At 43.1% G+C, this 16,306-nt stretch overlaps 1 protein-coding gene across 5 annotated transcripts in view; it reads left to right on the top strand.

Moving 5' to 3' along the window:
• The window catches only part of LOC106802970 (uncharacterized), a 112,398-nt gene extending 105,320 nt beyond the window's left edge, over positions 1 to 7,078 (top strand). For 2 of the 5 annotated variants that reach the window (XR_015550697.1, XR_015550698.1), the window contains one exon: positions 5,873 to 7,078. Coding sequence is in view for 1 of the 5 variants with exons in the window: in XM_087427650.1 (XP_087283776.1) it covers positions 3,107 to 5,290 (2,184 nt within the window). In the remaining 4 variants the exon portion in view is untranslated. Of the gene's footprint in view, positions 1 to 2,844; positions 5,301 to 5,872 lie in introns of those variants that run through there. The other 3 variants (XR_015550695.1, XR_015550696.1, XM_087427650.1) reach the window with 3 other exon arrangements.
• The last annotated feature ends 9,228 nt before the right edge of the window (positions 7,079 to 16,306 follow it).

Here is a 16,306-nt window from a genome sequence, read left to right as displayed (position 1 = left end):
CAGATTTTCTATTTCTTCTTGAATCCATTTTGGTAGTTTGTGTGTTTCTATACATTTGTTCATTTTATCCAGGTATCTAATTTGTTGGCATGTAATTGTTCACAGTATTCTCTTATAATCCTTTTTATTTCTGTAAGGTCAGTAGTAAATGTCCCACTTTCATTCCATACTTTAGTAATTGATTCTATTTAGTAATAGATTCTTGAAGAATCTATTTAGAAGTTTGTCAATTTTGTTGATCTTTCCAAAGAACCAACTTTTTGTTTCATTAATTTTTTTCTGTTGTTTTTTTCTCCTCTCTATTTCACTTATCTCCATTATAATTTTTATCATTTCCTTTCATCTGCTTGCTTTGGGTTTAGTTTTCTCTTCTTTTTCTAGTTCCTTAAGGTGGGTAGTTAGGTTATTAACTTTAAATGTTTCCTTTTTTTTTTAATATAGGCATTTGTAGCTATAAATTTCCCTCTGAGCACTGCCTTCACTGAATCCCATTAGTTTTGGTATGTTGTCTTTTTATTTTCATTGCTCTCAACATATTTTCTAATTTCCCTTGTGACTTTTTTCTTTGACCCAAGGGTTATTTAGTAGTGGTATTTAATTTTCACATATTTCTATATTTTGCAAATTTCCTTCTGTTACTAATTTCCAATTTCATTCCATTGTGGTCAGAGAACATGCTTAGTATGATTTCAATCTTTATAAGTTTATTAAGACTTATTTTGTGGCCTAACATATGGTCTATCTTGGAAAATCTTTTCTGTGCACTTGAGAAGAAAATGTAGTGTGCTGTTTTGGGGTTGACTGTTCTATAGATGTTTATTAGGTCTATTTGGTTTATAGTGTTGTTCAAGTCTTGTATTTCCTTATTGATCTTCTGTCAAGTCTTTCTATCAATTATTGAAAATGGAGGGCCGGCCCTGTGGCTTGGTGGTTAAGTGCGCGTGCTGCGATGCTGGTGGCCCGGGTTCGGATCCCGGGTGCGCATCGAGGCACCACTTCTCCGTTCATCCTGAGGCCGAGTCCCACATACAGCAACTAGAAGGATGTGCAGCTACGACACACAACTATCCACTGGGGCTTTGGGGGGAAAAATAAAATAAATAAAATCTTTAAAAAAAAAAAAAAAAAAAAAAAAAGAAAATGGAGTATTGAAGTCTCTAGCTATTACTGTAGAACTGTATCTCCTCTCAATTCTATTTTTGGCATGTATTTTGAGACTCTGTTGTTAGAGACATATATTAGGTCCACATATATTTATAATTGATATATCTTCTTGATGGATTGACCCTTTTTTTAACATTATATAATATCCTACTTTTTAACAATTTTTTAAAAATTTAACAATTTTTTCTTAAAGTCTACTTTTTCTGATATTTAGAGAGCCACTCTAGCTCTCAATTGGTTCCTGTTTGCACAGAATAGCCTTTCCCATCTTTTTACTTTCAACTAATTTGCATCTTTGAATCGAAATGAATCTCTTATAGATAACATATATTTGGATCATGTTTTTTAAAAATTATCCATTCTGCTAATCTCTGCCTATTAGTTGGAGTTTAATCTATTTGCATTTAATATAATTACTGATAAGGGAAGACTTCTGACATTTTGCTATCTTGTTTCCTAATATGTCTTTTTTTTTTTTTAAAGATTTTATTTATTTTATTTTTTTCCCCCCAAAGCCCCAGTAGATAGTTGTATGTCATAGCTGCACATCCTTCTAGTTGCTGTATGTGGGACTCGGCCTCAGGATGGACGGAGAAGCGGTGCCTCAATGCGCACCCGGGATCCGAACCCGGGCCACCAGCATCGCAGCGCGCACACTTAACCACCAAGCCACAGGGCCAGCCCTCCTAATATGTCTTATATCTCCCCCACCCCAATTCCTCCATTATTGCCTTCTTTTGTGTTTCATTGATTTCTTTTTTTGTAGTGTACCATTTTGATTTTTTTCTCATTTCCTTTTCTGTATATTTTTTAGTTATTTTCTTAGTGGTTGCTCTGGGAATTACAGTTAACATGTTAATTTATAATAGTTTATTTTGTATTAATACAAACTTAATTTCAATAGTATACAAAATCATTGCTCCTATATAGCTCCACTTACCCCTTATGTTGTTACTGCCACAAATTACATCTTTATACATTGTGTGCCCATGAAAACAGATTTGTGCTGTTTTATGCAGTCATCTCTTAAATCATATATTAAAAAAGAGGAGTTACAAAATACATTAATACTGTCTTCTGTATTTACCTATGTAGTTACCTTTAGTGTGTGCTTTATTTCTTTGTGTGGATTCCAGCTACCATTTAGTGCAGCCTGAAAGATTCCTTTAGCCATTTCTTGTAGGGAAACCCAGATCGTGAAAGGAGCACTTAGTCTAAAAGAAGAAGACACCTTCTGAGAATAGTTAATCAGGTAAACATGACAGAGAATTTCTAGGGAGAGTTCAGGGAATTCATGGCTCAATCACTGGATTTTCTTGATGACAGGGACTCCAAGTTCACTTGTGCAGGTTGAGGAAGGAAGTGTGCAGACAGTGTGAGTGACTGTATTGGACGTTTGAAGTGCCACCTAAGAGTTATGGGAGATGGAGCTGAGACAAGAGTAGAACTGTACCTACCTAAGCAACTCAACCACCCAGCTAGGAGTTCCTTCCATGATGCTGGATATTATCCTTCCAAAGGTCTTGGAAACAATAAAAAGTCTTCTATGGGCTCACTGCAGTACCCAGCGCCGCCATCTGGCCTGTTCGCCCCGTAGGGGGCGCTCTGCCTAGGAGGTTGATCCCAGCAGGCCTTGCGGCGTGACTCAGAGGTCGTCTCTGTGACGTGTGATGCCGTCGCGTGACTCAGAGGTCGCCTGTGTGACGTGTGACGCCGTCGCCCGGTAGGGGTTGGTGTGGTGAGGGACTCGGCCTTACTCTTTGTGAGGAAAACGAGGGCGTGAGGAAGGAAAGAGGCGGAGGAGGCGGCTGGGACTGGGCTAGGACTGAAGGAGGACCGAGCGGGCGGTGAGGGGCGGAACTGGTGGCAGCAGCAGCCTTTACCCAGCGCGGCACGGGCCGCGTCGCCTGTGAGGCGCTCGGCTGACTAGGCCGCAGCGGCCATGGCCGTGAACTATGGGGACCACGCCAGCGGCTTCCGCCACAAGGAGGTGATCAAGTTCATCAACAATGAAGTCCTCATGAACGGGGGCAGCCCAGATTTCTACGTGGCCTTCCGCTCGCGGCCCTGGAATGAGGTAGAGGACCGACTTCTGGCCGTCGTGGTCGACCCGCAGGTGCCGCGGGCCATCAAGAGGGCCTGCGCCTGGAGCGCGCTGGCCTTGAGTGTGCGTGTGGCCGCGAGGCAGCAGGAGCAGCAGGCGTACCGGGTCCGGCGGCTGCAGGAGCAGGTAGTAGAGCGCGAGGCGACTTCCTGGGCTCTGGCTTCCCAGCTGCAGCAGCTGCGACGGGAGCATGAGGAGATGGCTGTGCAGCTGCACTTTACAAGGGCCGCCCTGCACCAGGCACAGAATGAGCGTGATATGCTTCGTGGGCAACTGCTCCAGGTCAAGAGGGCAGCCCAGGTCGCCCCACTCGCCCCGCTGGCCCATGAAACATTGCCCGGGCCTCAAGCTGAGCAGCTTGGGGCCGCAGCATGGCCCTTGAATGCAGAGCAGCAGAGAGATGTGGCCATGGGGGTGCATGACAGGCTGTATTTCGAGACCCTGATGCCACCTCCGACAGCTGTTGTTTATGTGCCTGGACCCCTGAGTCCCTGTGCCCAGGCCATGCAACCCCCTCTGCCAATGCCTGTGCCATACCAATTTCCATGGCACACACCATCCCCAATGGGATTCCCATTCGTGCCACCTCTACCACCAGCAGTAGTCATGGGAGCAGAAGCTGCAGTAGACCCACTTCAGATGCCCCCTCAGGAGATCTACCCACCTGGCCCATGGGCTGCAGTGGGCTTCCAAGAGATGGCCCCACCATGGGACCAGAGGAGCTACATGCAAAAAGAAGGTCCTGAGATCCTCCAGGGTACAGTCCCCTTGGGGGACATCAGAAGCCTTAGCCAGGAAGAAGGTCCACAGAGGCCCCAGGGGGTGGTCCCCCTTGGGGATAGTTTGAGCCACAGCCAGGAAGAAGGTCCAGAGAGGCCCCAGGGGATGGTTATCCTGGGCGACAACAGGAACCACAGCCAGGAAGAAGGTCCAGAGAAGCCTCAGGAGATGGTACCTATGGGGGTCAGTGGGAGCTGCAGCAAGGAAGAAGATCCAAAAAGACCCCAGGGGATAGCCCCCTTGGGGGATAACAGGAGCCAAAGCCAGGAGAAAGATCTGGAGAGGCACCAGGGAACTGTCCCCCTCGAGGGCAGCAGAAGCCACAACCAGCAAGAAGGTCCACAGAGGCCCCAGAGGATCCCCCCCTTGGGGCTTAGCAGGAGCCACAGCCAGGAAGAAGTTCCAGAGAGGCCCCAGGGGATGGTTACCCTGGGCAACAGCAGGAACCACAGCCAGGAAGAAGGTCCAGAGAAGCCCCAGGGGATGGTACCCATGGGGGCCAGTGGGAGCTGCAGCAAGGAAGATCCAAAAAGATCCCAGGGGATAGCCCCCTTGGGGGATAACAGGAGCCAAAGCCAGAAGGATCTGGAGAGGCCCCAGGGGACTGTCCCCCTGGGGAGCAGCAGAAACCACAACCAGGAAGAAGGTCCAAAGAGACTGCAGAGGATGCCCCCCTTGGGGCTTAGCAGGAGCCACAGCCAGGAAGAAGGTCCAGAGAAGCCCCAGGGGATGGTACCCATGGGGGCCAGTGGGAGCCGCAGCAAGGAAGATCCAAAAAGATCCCAGGGGATAGCCCCCTTGGGGGATAACAGGAGCCAAAGCCAGAGGGATCTGGAGAGGCCCCAGGGGGCTGTCCCCCTGGGGAACAGCAGAAACCACAGTCAGGAAGAAGATCCACAGAGGCCCCAGAGGATCCCTCCTTTGGGGCTTAGCGGGAGCCACAGGCAGGAAGAAGGCCCACAGAGGCCTCAGGCGACCCCCCCGGGGGACAGCTGGAGCTGTGGTGTGAGAGAAAACCCGAAGAAACAGCAGCCTCAGGGACAGAAGGCCAAGCAACCTAAAGAGAAAAAAGCCTCCGAATCCCAACACCAGGGGAAGCCTGCCTCACACTACAGTCCAAAGGATTGGGACTGCCCATGGTGTAAAGCAAAGAATTTTTCATGGCGCAAGGCCTGCTATAAATGCAAGAAAGTCTCTAGGGCAGTTGAAAGTAAAGGCCTGGACCCAGGACAAACTCACTAATTTCAGGAAGGTAAGTGAGAATGGAAACACTCCAACGAAAAACCAATTTCCTAAAACCCCCTTCTGATCAAAAAGTAACTCATTTACTTCACAGAAAATTTGAAACCAAAATTATAATACAAAAAATTACATAAAATAATCCATTATCCTATTACCCAAACTAACAACTTTTTATCATTGTGGGTACACATACACACACAAATATGTATGTATACATATTCTTTTTTTTTCATTTACTTGAACAAAGACTACTTTGGAGTATCACACTTACTTCTGAAGTAGGGATTTCTCCTAATTGCACTTGAGTTCACAGGTGGTGGTTTCTGGCTGACCGATGCTGATTGGTTGACACCTTGGAGAAGCTGAAGTCATGAAGACTGTCTTTTTTCTTTTTCACTCTTTTTTGTTTTCTTATTAACCTCTTTTTTCCTGAAAATGCCATGTCTTTGGCTGGGAACAGCCATGTGCTTTTAGAGTTATAAGCTATATTGAATTTTAGGTGCACTGCTTTTCCTTGAAAATGCTGCTGCTCTTTGTAAACTACAGTGTTCATGTTTGCTTCTTGTTTTTGTTTTGTTTCAGTTCTATAGGTGAGGGCCTGTTTTTGTGTTTCTGAGCCCCACAGAACTAATTCGTTGCTGAAGAAGCTGAGTCTGTCCTGTTAGAAGATCTCCCAACAGCCTAAAGAAATCACACCTCCCTTCTGACTGACCTGCACTTCAGTGAGACCCCCATTGGCTGGAGCCCAGAAGAGTGAGAAGTCAGGGAAGAAGAGATGCTTTGGCACGCATTAGGGGGAAAGGGAGGGCAAAATAATTTTGTTAGAATTTAATTTCTTTATTGGGACGAGGAATTAATTCATAAGAGTTGGGAGTTTGCAGTGTTAAATTCTATAGATGATAGCAAATTTGACAGGTGTCATTTAATTCGTTAAACAGTTATTGTTTAGTGTGTGTTAGGAGCTAGACTTATATGTTAATATCTGGTGCACGCATTATAACCTCATTTGGTGAGTTTGGTTAGATGACAGGAGAGAGCCTACTTTGGGATACAGATTATATCAGGAGTGACTTCTTTGCCTTGCATGCAGTGTGGCCTGTGGGTAGACCCAATTGAAATAACATCCGGTTATTTTTGCAGTTCCAGGGGGCAACATCAAAAAGACTTTCATGAAAAGACTTGAGTGACTGTTCATCTCACTGGTCCCAGGTGAGACAAATAAATGAGCAGTGGCAAATATCGAGAAAGTAGCCTCACGAAAGTGCAGGCAGGACTTTTCTGATACTCTGCTGATTTCCTCCCTTGAGAGGGACGGCTATTTTCCTGGTTGCCTGAAAGACCACTGGGTGACTGTCTCAAAGGACGGTGCCTGGGGGAGTGTTGGCTACACACTCGAGCCCTCAGCCTCAGGTCACCACCATCCCAAGGCTCTTTCCAGTCAAGAGTGGATGAAGAACAAAATGGATTCCAAGGACTGACGTCGTGCTATGGATGGTGCTTCTTTTGGGAGGACTAACTGGATTAACAAGAGAACTGGACTGAGACAAGCATTCTTGAGAACGCCCCTGGGCCCCTTCTCTTCCACTTGGTGTGCTCTCTGTGTGCTCCCCCGAGGCAGGTGAAGCCCAGGGGGGTGGGAGGAGTTAGATCAGCGTCCAGTCTGACCAAAAGGTGTCCTTGAGTTCCCTCATGAGATCCCAGCTCACCAAGCTCAACCTTTGTCAGTTTTCTGATTCTAACTAGTAATAAAAAGTGTGCACTTGCCTGCTGTGTCTTTTGTGTAGTGTGCATCCCAGGGCAGGGTTGCTCAGAGGCGGCAGATTAAATCTGCATCTTCCTTTCATCCCACTGAGGTGAAGGAAAGTTCAATCTCAATCACTATGGAAGGGCTCCTCCTCTTGCTGTGAGTTACCCAAGAATGGGAGGGGAGGGGCTTTATGGGGTCTTCAGTCCATTGTGATTGTCCCTGCTCCCCTCACTGTCCAAGTCCACATGGTCCCTTGAAGGTGGGCATTTCTGCTGCTCCCTGGCTCCTGGGACACAACAGGTGAGGTGGGGAGGGGAATTCTGCCTAGGCTGGGAGCCCTAATGCCTGGGGTCCAGCCTCCTTATCTGCACCAAGAAGCCGTTTTCCTGAGGCTCTGTCTCCCAGAGGTCCCACAAGCAGAAATTTCCCTCCTGCATTTCTGCCCTACAAGGCACTGTTCCTTCCCGCCTATGGGTAATCCCATCAACGTGCTTAAGATTCTGGAAAACAACCAAGCTTAGACGGTCTGCTAACAAGATAAATGTCCCATAAGGCAAAGAGGGGTAGAATCTGGCTACCTGCTTGGTGTAGGGACAGGGATGGGGCAGAGAACAGAAGTGATCCTGCCCCACCAGCTTTCTCTCTTCCCTCAGAGTCCTGATTACCGGGAGACCTTGGTTACTTGGGAGGGCACTGGGGAGGAAGGGGACCATTGGAGACATAAACCCAAAGCTAGGTTTTCTGGGTTGGGGGCTGGTTTTGTGATACTCTTGTGTGTGCCGATAGCTCCCTGGAATTTTGGAAAGATGAGACACAGTTGAGACTTGGGGATTTTCCAGCATAATCCATTTTGATGTACCAGCAGGTCATTGTATATCTCGCTACAGTTGCTTCATTTATGGTTTCAAATGGACTCTGCTGTTCATTGGCATGCCTTTAGGTCTGCACAAAAGCAGACTCACCTTGCAGATAGCTTTTATATAGTTTAATGTTATTACAGTCTTTCAGGGCTGACTTTTTCCAAAGCAACTTTAATTGTCAAATCACTACTTTCTGCTGGGCTGGTTACACACAAGAAAAGGCAGCAGGTTTCTGAGGCAATAACCTGGGCTTTGGAGTTGGAGAGACCTGAGTCCAGATACTTGCTCTGCTATTCACTAGCTGTGTGACCTTGAACAAGTTACTGAACTTCTCTGAGCCCCAATGAGTGGTTCCCTTTCTGTACCTTCAGGGTTCTGCTCCGGATGTTGTGGTAACGAGTATAAGGGATTATTAATGATGGTAAGAGCTACCAATGAGTGCTTACTATGTGCCAGGTACTCTAACCACATTACCTTTTTTGGTGATTGTAAGATATAATAGGTACCCATATTAATAGTTCTTCAAAATGAGTATTATTACCCCCATTTTACAGATGTGGTAACTCAATACCCAAGTTTGAGAATTGGTGAAGCTTGGCTTCAAAATGAAATTTTACTGGTTCTAATGTCTGTGCTCTTTCCATTATATCACACTGCCTTAACACTGTTGCCCTTACCAAGTAATATATTTGCCTGTTAACATGGATCCTCGTTGCCTAAACTCAGAGAGATGACTGTAATGGAGATACTTGAGGCATAGTGGCAGTCTGGTGGCCATGGAGCTGCTCTTTTAGAATCTCTCAAGCTTTGGGATATGTGACCAGCTAGGCTGCCAGTGATTAGGACCATTATCTCAGGACTGCAAAAAAAAGGGTAGTACTCTAGGCAGTGGGAGTGACTTGTTTTTGATTCAGCAGACTGGCCTTATGAAAAGTTCATATAGCTGAGTTCAATACTGTTAAGATAGAGCCCCTCTTGACTGCTTGTCTAAAGTCTGAATTACTTAGTTTTTGTTCTAAGTGGATAAGGTACCAGCCGTAACAGTCCAATCTATATACATATATAATTTTTGGCGAGGACGTAGGGGGAAAGGAGCCTTCAAAAGCTTTAGACTCATGTTGCAAAATGGAGAATGGTATTGATGTTTTTTTAAATCGTGGTACTAAATCCATGACAGAGTGGCAAGAAATACATAATTTCCTTATCACATGCTTTGTAAAGTCTCAGCACCGAATAGTAGCAGATTTTTATTATGTGGTGCAGGCGCTGTGCATAGCACTCTCGAGTGGTTTCCTCTCTTCCAGCACATGATAGAGTGAGTACATCCACTGGCGCTAAGCCTCACATAAACTTAAGGATACTAAACAGCCCTGGCCTGTGACCTTATGAGATTGCTGTTGAACAGATTTTCTCATTGACTATGTTTGTTCTTTGGCACTTAAGACAAGTGTTCAGGCTTATTTGGTTCACTGTTAGAAGCATTCTATTCAATGGACCTAAGAGAATCCCTCCAGTAGGTCAGGTCCTGGCCCATCTAGCTCAATTTCTCTGGGGCATAGAGCAATTGTAGAAAAGCATCATATCCTCCCTAGTATCAATTTTAGAAGTAAGAAATGCCAGTAGGAATCTCTAGCTTTTTATTACTTGACAGATCAAGCAAACCGCACATGTAAGGAAGGCTTGCTGTGCGCTGGGCACTGTGTTAGACTCTGTGGAAATGGTCATTATTGCCCTTGATGATCTCCTGTTCTGTTGGTAGAAATAAGATAAATATACACCAAACACTACTTATCAGTCTTTTCATCAATTTTTCCATCATATTTTCTGACCTGTAGATGTCAGTTTTCAAAAGATTCTGTGTATCAAACAGCACTATTTAAGAAATGATTATTTTCTCAATTAAAATTTAAAAAGCCTGTATATCTATAAAGTTCCCTCGCACAAAGTTGATATAATTCAACTAAAAGCAGTCACTTGCAGTTAAGTTTAGGATTTTTGTGAGAATTCAATGAATATTATCATTATTACATGCAGCCTAATCACAGACAAATGGGCCATTTTACTAGGCTCTTTGTAATACTGACAATACCTCAGAATCTATCATTACTACCTTTTTAATCTTCTATGAACTTTGGGAACACAAGTTAGGAACAATTTCTGTAGAAAGCTAGTAGTTTTAATGCATGTTAAATACCAAAAGTGCTAAAGGATTTTAGAGGAGTCCAAGTTCAGTATGTACCATTGTGAGCTGCAAAGCTTCCACGATAGCCAGATGGTTTCAAATTGTGCCCCCAGTTGACAAAAAAGTTGCTAGGAAAGTTGACTTTGTTTTACTTCAAAATAATATGCAGTATTACAGCTTCACTTGTGACATTCTACAGCTCTTTGTTTTTTATGTTTATATCTACTATTTTAGGTTTTATTCTTCACTCTGCACTACATTACAAAAATAATTGCACACAAGGCAGAAACCTGTGATTACTTTTGTGGTAGACAGCTTAAACTATACTCCACTGTTTATAAAGTGATGACAAAGAGCTCTCTGAGGGTTTTGTCTGTAAGTAAAAGTTTTAGGATATTTAATCTCATTTATTTTTTGCTTGATATATACTTACTTTGATCATTTCGGTGAGCCATATTGGTTCCTGGAAAGAAAAGGAGTAAGTATTGAAATGTCATACATTTACCACTACAATTCCTGATATTGTCTACATAGTTTTGAAACTTCAGAACATATATGATCTGCTTTCTAAAAGACTCATACTATTGAACTCGCCTCTTATCAATGTTTCCAGCATTTTTTTCATGAAATATTTATTACTGAAAAGGAAAAGAATAATGCCAATATTGCATCTGTAACTACAAAATTCATTTAGAAATCCACCATTAGCTGTTTTGTCTGCTGGGTTATAATATTTCATTTGTATTTACGAATCTGCTTAGGGAAATGTTTATATAGTCCATTTCATTCCATTCCTTTGCCAAATTTTGGTGTTTGTGGTGTATAGATCAAAGTGGTCATCCATGTTTCAAAACATCAGAGGTTTCTTAAAAAATCTTCAGGCAAAAAAAATGTATAGACAAAGTAACAGTCTCATGGACTTTAATCTTTTAGTTTAAGCTCCAGTGGTGGAACTTTATTTTTGAGCTTCCAAGGAAGAGAACAGATTTTTAGAAGGAAAGCTGGAGCCTCCTTTACAAAGAACTGATATTTTCTTGTACTGACATCATACCCTGAGTGCCACCCAGGATGAAGGGAGGTAGAAAGGAAATTCAGTCACGACCCAAAGTCAACTGAGTTGATGAGACCAAAAGGGCTAGATGATGAATCCTTTGTCTGTCAGGTGCCGAGGTGTGGGATGTGAAGAGTTGCTTCTATAAACCAAAATGAGGCAGACCACAGGATAGACGTTGGTAAACGATGAATGTGAAAGAAGTCAATGTCAGAAATGATATACTCCTTGAGGCAAATAAGCCACACTCTCTGCAGAGGGTTCTATCTACAAAGGAAAAGAGGAGGGGGAAAGCAAGGGAGCTAACTAGGTGCAGGTAGTGTGTTAGGATCTGGGTGTGCAAAGAGGAATACGACGTCATCCCTGTCTTCTGGGAGTTCACAGGCTAGTAGGAAAAAGAAGCTTTGAGTGTCTCGTAGGTTCCAGGCACATCACATACGTCATTTCATTTTATCTTCACAGGGAAAAGTAAGTAAAAACTGGCAAGGAGTGGCCTTCATTTGGTCTAGGAAAAGGGGAAAAAGGAGAATTGGGCAATAAGACCTTACTTGTGTACCCAGGTCTGCCCAGGACAGAAGATACTCAGACTATTAAAAAAAAAAAAAAAACACTCAGTGTTCTATTACTTTGGATGGATAAGCTGATGATCTAGATTACAGACCTTTAAGCCTGGGGAAATAGACCTTGACTCTGTAAGAGCCTTCCAAGACATACTAACCAATGAGGCCCAGGCTAAAACAGTGTATCTGATCTCATAAGGCATATAGATAGACATAGACATGCTACAAGTCAGGACATGGGAACATTTGACACTTGAAAAGTGTAAGAAGAATATTCCAGAAGTCAAAATTACACTTGCTAGCTGGGAGACTGAAGCCCGACCAATTCAGTGCAGTGACCTCAGAATTAACATTGGGAGGCAGAAGAGAAGAGTGGTGAAATGCACAGGCTCTGAAGTCAGTGGCTTGTGTTCAAATCCTGGGCCTGACACTGACCAGTTGTGCCACCTTGAGCAAGCTACCCAGCCTCTTTGAGTTTTGGCTTTCCCATTGGTAAAATGGGGATAATAATAGTATTTGCTTTATAGGGCTGTTGATATAAATAAATGAGACAATACACGCAAAGTGCTTAGCAGGAATGGCTGGAATGTAGTATGTGACTAACAAATATTAGCTATTATTCCAAGAATAAAACCTTAGAAGCAGGCAGAGCTTCAGCTAGAATTAGGGAGCATCCTCTGAGTCATGAAGGAGGTAAAATTAGGAGAAGTAAAAGGAACTGTACATAGCAGACGGAAAGATAAAGAACTTGCTGTCTTCAGTAGATCTTGCAGATTTAGAATATAAGTTGGGGGCTGGCCCCGTGGCTTAGCAGTTAAGTGCGCACGCTCCGCTACTGGTGGCCCGGGTTCGGATCCCGGGCGCGCACCGACGCACCTCTTCTCCGGCCATGCTGAGGCCGAGTCCCACATACAGCAACTAGAAGGGTGTGCAACTATGACATACAACTATCTACTGGGGCTTTGGTGGGGAAAAAAAAAGGAGGAGGATTGGCAATAGATGTTAGCTCAGAGCCGGTCTTCCTCAGCAAAAAAAGAGGAGGATTAGCATGGATGTTAGCTCAGATCTTCCTCACAAAAAAAAAAAAAAAAAGAATATAAGTTGAGTTAGATGTCCCACTACTGTGTCCCTAGAACCCCATCCTTTCCTCTATCACAGCTCTTATTAAGTGAATTGTAATTGTTTGCTTGTCTATCTTCTTCACTAGACTATGAGCTACTTGAAGGCAGGTATGTGCTTTTCTTTTCTCTAACCTAAGTACCTACTACAGTGTCTGTCCTACAGTAGATACTCCTAAATGTTGGTTGAAAGAATAAGCATATTTAAAATAGGCTTAAACAAACACACACAACAACCCTGACTCTGGCTTCTCACTTACAAAAGGGCATTCGAAAAATTAGCCTCATAGATAAAACCCAGATCTTATCAAAAGGAGGTGCTCTTTTTTTAAGACATTTTTTTTCTTTTCTCATTTTTGTAAAGGAAGTGAATTTTAGTAAGTGCCGAGAGAAGGTGTAAACTCACCACTGGTGACAATATCATAACACTGTCACAGGAGAATTCACACCTATAGATGAGCTAGTTGAAGAACAAAGTTAGTTTTGAAAGGTTAGAGAAAAGGATTTTGAAATGTCAGATCCACTCTATAAAATTGACCACCCTTGGCATCATCCCTTTAATCTACCTGGGTTTGAGAATAGCCTAGAGCATTTGAAATGAAGACAATTAGCACCTCAGACAGGGCATCCACGTGTAAAATTCTGTCACCTCTCGGAGACCTCAGGAGGTGTCAAGTTTAGATAAGAAGACACTTTCAACCTTGGCTGACAGTTTGTCAGTGCTTTTATATTTGATTTAAATGGCATCTATATTCTAAAAGGTTGTACTTTGCTTTAAACTGTGAAGCCCTCTTCCTCCATCTCATGATTTTTATTTCTTGCATCATTTAAAAACAACAAGAATAAAGATCTTTCCTCTATTGGGTGAGACCTGAGGAAACAGCTCTTGCTTCTTGCACACAAATGAGCTCAGTCCTTTTCCCCTCTGTTTCTCTCTAAAGTACGTTCGGCTTTTGTTTAAAGCACAGAATGTTAAAGCTGGAAGTGGCCTTAGGGGTCATCTGGTTCAACTCCGTTTGACAGATGGAGAAAATGAGACTCAGAGAGAGGAAGTGATTTAGTGGCGAAATATGGAATATAATTTGACTCTCATAATTGCTGGACTAGTCCTCCTTCCAATTCATCTTGCCATTTCAAAGGTGGGCCAGAGGCATGGAGAATCAAATTTGTGTGTGTGTGTGTGTATTTTTTTCTCTTATTTTCTTGAGAGCACTAATTTCATTCATTTGTTCACTCATAAATACATTTAGCATCTAATATGTGCCAGATGCCGGCTACACAGTGGTGAACAAGGTACACAAAATCCTGATGTCATGGACCCTATGTTCTAGTGGGGAAGACAGACAATAAACAATCAGATAATTCCACTTCTAAGTGGATTATACTTGTATTTGGGGCCCATTCTTCCTAACTCTTTCTCTATTGGTGCCTCCACTATCTCTACTGCTCCCCTCTTTCAGTTTTTCCCCTTTCCTCTCTTGTAGGTATGGTGAGAGAGAAGGAAGAGAGCCATTTCAATCTCTCTTTCTCCACACTTCAAGCTCAGCGTGAAGTTTTGAATTTGCTCAAGTCAGGTTTAGTAACGGTGTAGCACTAGAGTGAAGATGTCAGTGTTTTTCATCAACACTGCAGTAGTGGGCTGGCTCAGCTGTCAGCTTGCTTGTGAGATGACAATGAGGGACTGGATGTGAGAGTTGTACTATTACCTTATAATTTGTCTGTTCTTTTATTATACGATTTTAGTTGTGCTGAACCCCACCGTACCTGGGTGCTTTGACAGCTGTGCTATTTTAGCAATACGGAACAAAACAGAGAACGAAAAGAAGAATGCATGGTACACTTTTGCTGTCAGATCCAGGTTGCTCTGTTCTTAAGTTTGCGGATGATTTGTTCAGGGTTGTTCAGAGACAAAAAGGCTTGAGTTTTCTTTTTACCTATGTGACACTGAATGTTCTCACAGTTTACCTCACAGGCGGGCTGTTGTCCATATGGATTGGATGAGGGGATCCCCTTCCCTATCTTTTCCTTTCGTGTTTGGAATTCCACCATTGTGATTAATTTCTCTGGGCTAAGCATTTGCCTGCTCAAAATATAAAGATTTCAGGGTGGACTAACCTCTCACATCCTTAACATTGGTGTATTATCAGGTCAATTTCTTCCTTAACCCAAAGCATGAAAAAGGATGAGAGGTGGAGTTGGCCATAAATGAATGAGGTAGGAAGATGATAAGACAATCTTGATTCAATTCCCCCGAGCCATCCCCAAATATCATCTTGAATGCTATTTTATTTATTTATTTTTTAATTTTGGTATTGCAAATGACTGTAGGAGGCTTATGTTCATGTTTTATCTACTAAGGTTGATAGATTCTAAGGCTGGGCATACTTCAATCAAGAAGGAGAGCTTCCAATGAAATCTTAGAGGATTATTCTCAACCCTAGCGGGAGGAGAGCAAATATCTAGCTTTGGTGCAAAGGCAGCTCTGTGCATCCGATCCATTGGTAGGACATGTGAGGACTTAAAAATTGTTCTCCCTTTCAAACTAAAGAAAAAATAAACAAGTGGGACTTTATCAGATTAAAGAGCTTTTATAAGACAAATGAAACCAGAATCAAGATGAACAAACAACCAACCAGCTGGGAGAGAATATTTGCAAAACATACATCTGACAAGGGGTTGATCTCCATAATATATAAAGAACTCACACAATTGAACAACAACAAAACAAACAACCCGATCAAAAAATGGACAGAGGAAATGAACAGACACTTCTCCAAGGAAGATATATAGATGGCCAATAGGCACATGAAAAGATGCTCAACATCACTAATCATCAGGGAAATGCAAATCAAAACAACACTAAGATACCACCTCACGCCTGTTAGAATGGCTATAATCACCAAGACAAAAAACAACAAATGTTGGAGAGGATGTGGAGAAACAGGAACCCTTATACACAGCTGGTAGGAATGCAAATTTGTGCAGCCTCTATGGAAAACGGTATGGAGATTCCTCAAAGAATTAAAAATAGAGATGCCCTATGATCCAGCCATCCCACTACTGGGAATCTATCCAACGCACCTGAAATCAACAATCCAAAGAGGCTTATGCACCCCTATGTTCATTGCAGCATTATTCACCATAGCCAAGAAGTGGAAGCAACCTAAGTGTCCCTCGACTGACGATTGGATTAAGAAAATGTGGTATATATATACAATGGAATACTACTCAGCCATAAAAAAAGACAAAATCGTCCCATTTGCAACAACATGGATGGGCCTGGAGTGTATTATGTTAAGTGAAATAAGCCAGAAAGAGAAAGACAAACACTGTATGATCTCACTCATATGTGGAATATAAACCAACACATGGACAGAGAAAACTGGACTGTGGTTACCAGGGCAGTGGGGGTGGGGGGTGGGCACAAGGGGTGAAGGGAGTCATATATGTGGTGATGGACAAACAAAAATGTACAACCCAAAATTTCACAATGTTAGA

This window comes from Ceratotherium simum, chromosome X (genome assembly GCF_057802395.1).
Source record: "Ceratotherium simum simum isolate JZ-2026a chromosome X, ASM5780239v1, whole genome shotgun sequence".
NCBI lineage: Eukaryota > Metazoa > Chordata > Mammalia > Perissodactyla > Rhinocerotidae > Ceratotherium > Ceratotherium simum.
The sequence above is the reverse complement of the archived record's forward strand: the minus strand, read 5'-3'. Positions and strand labels throughout refer to the sequence as shown.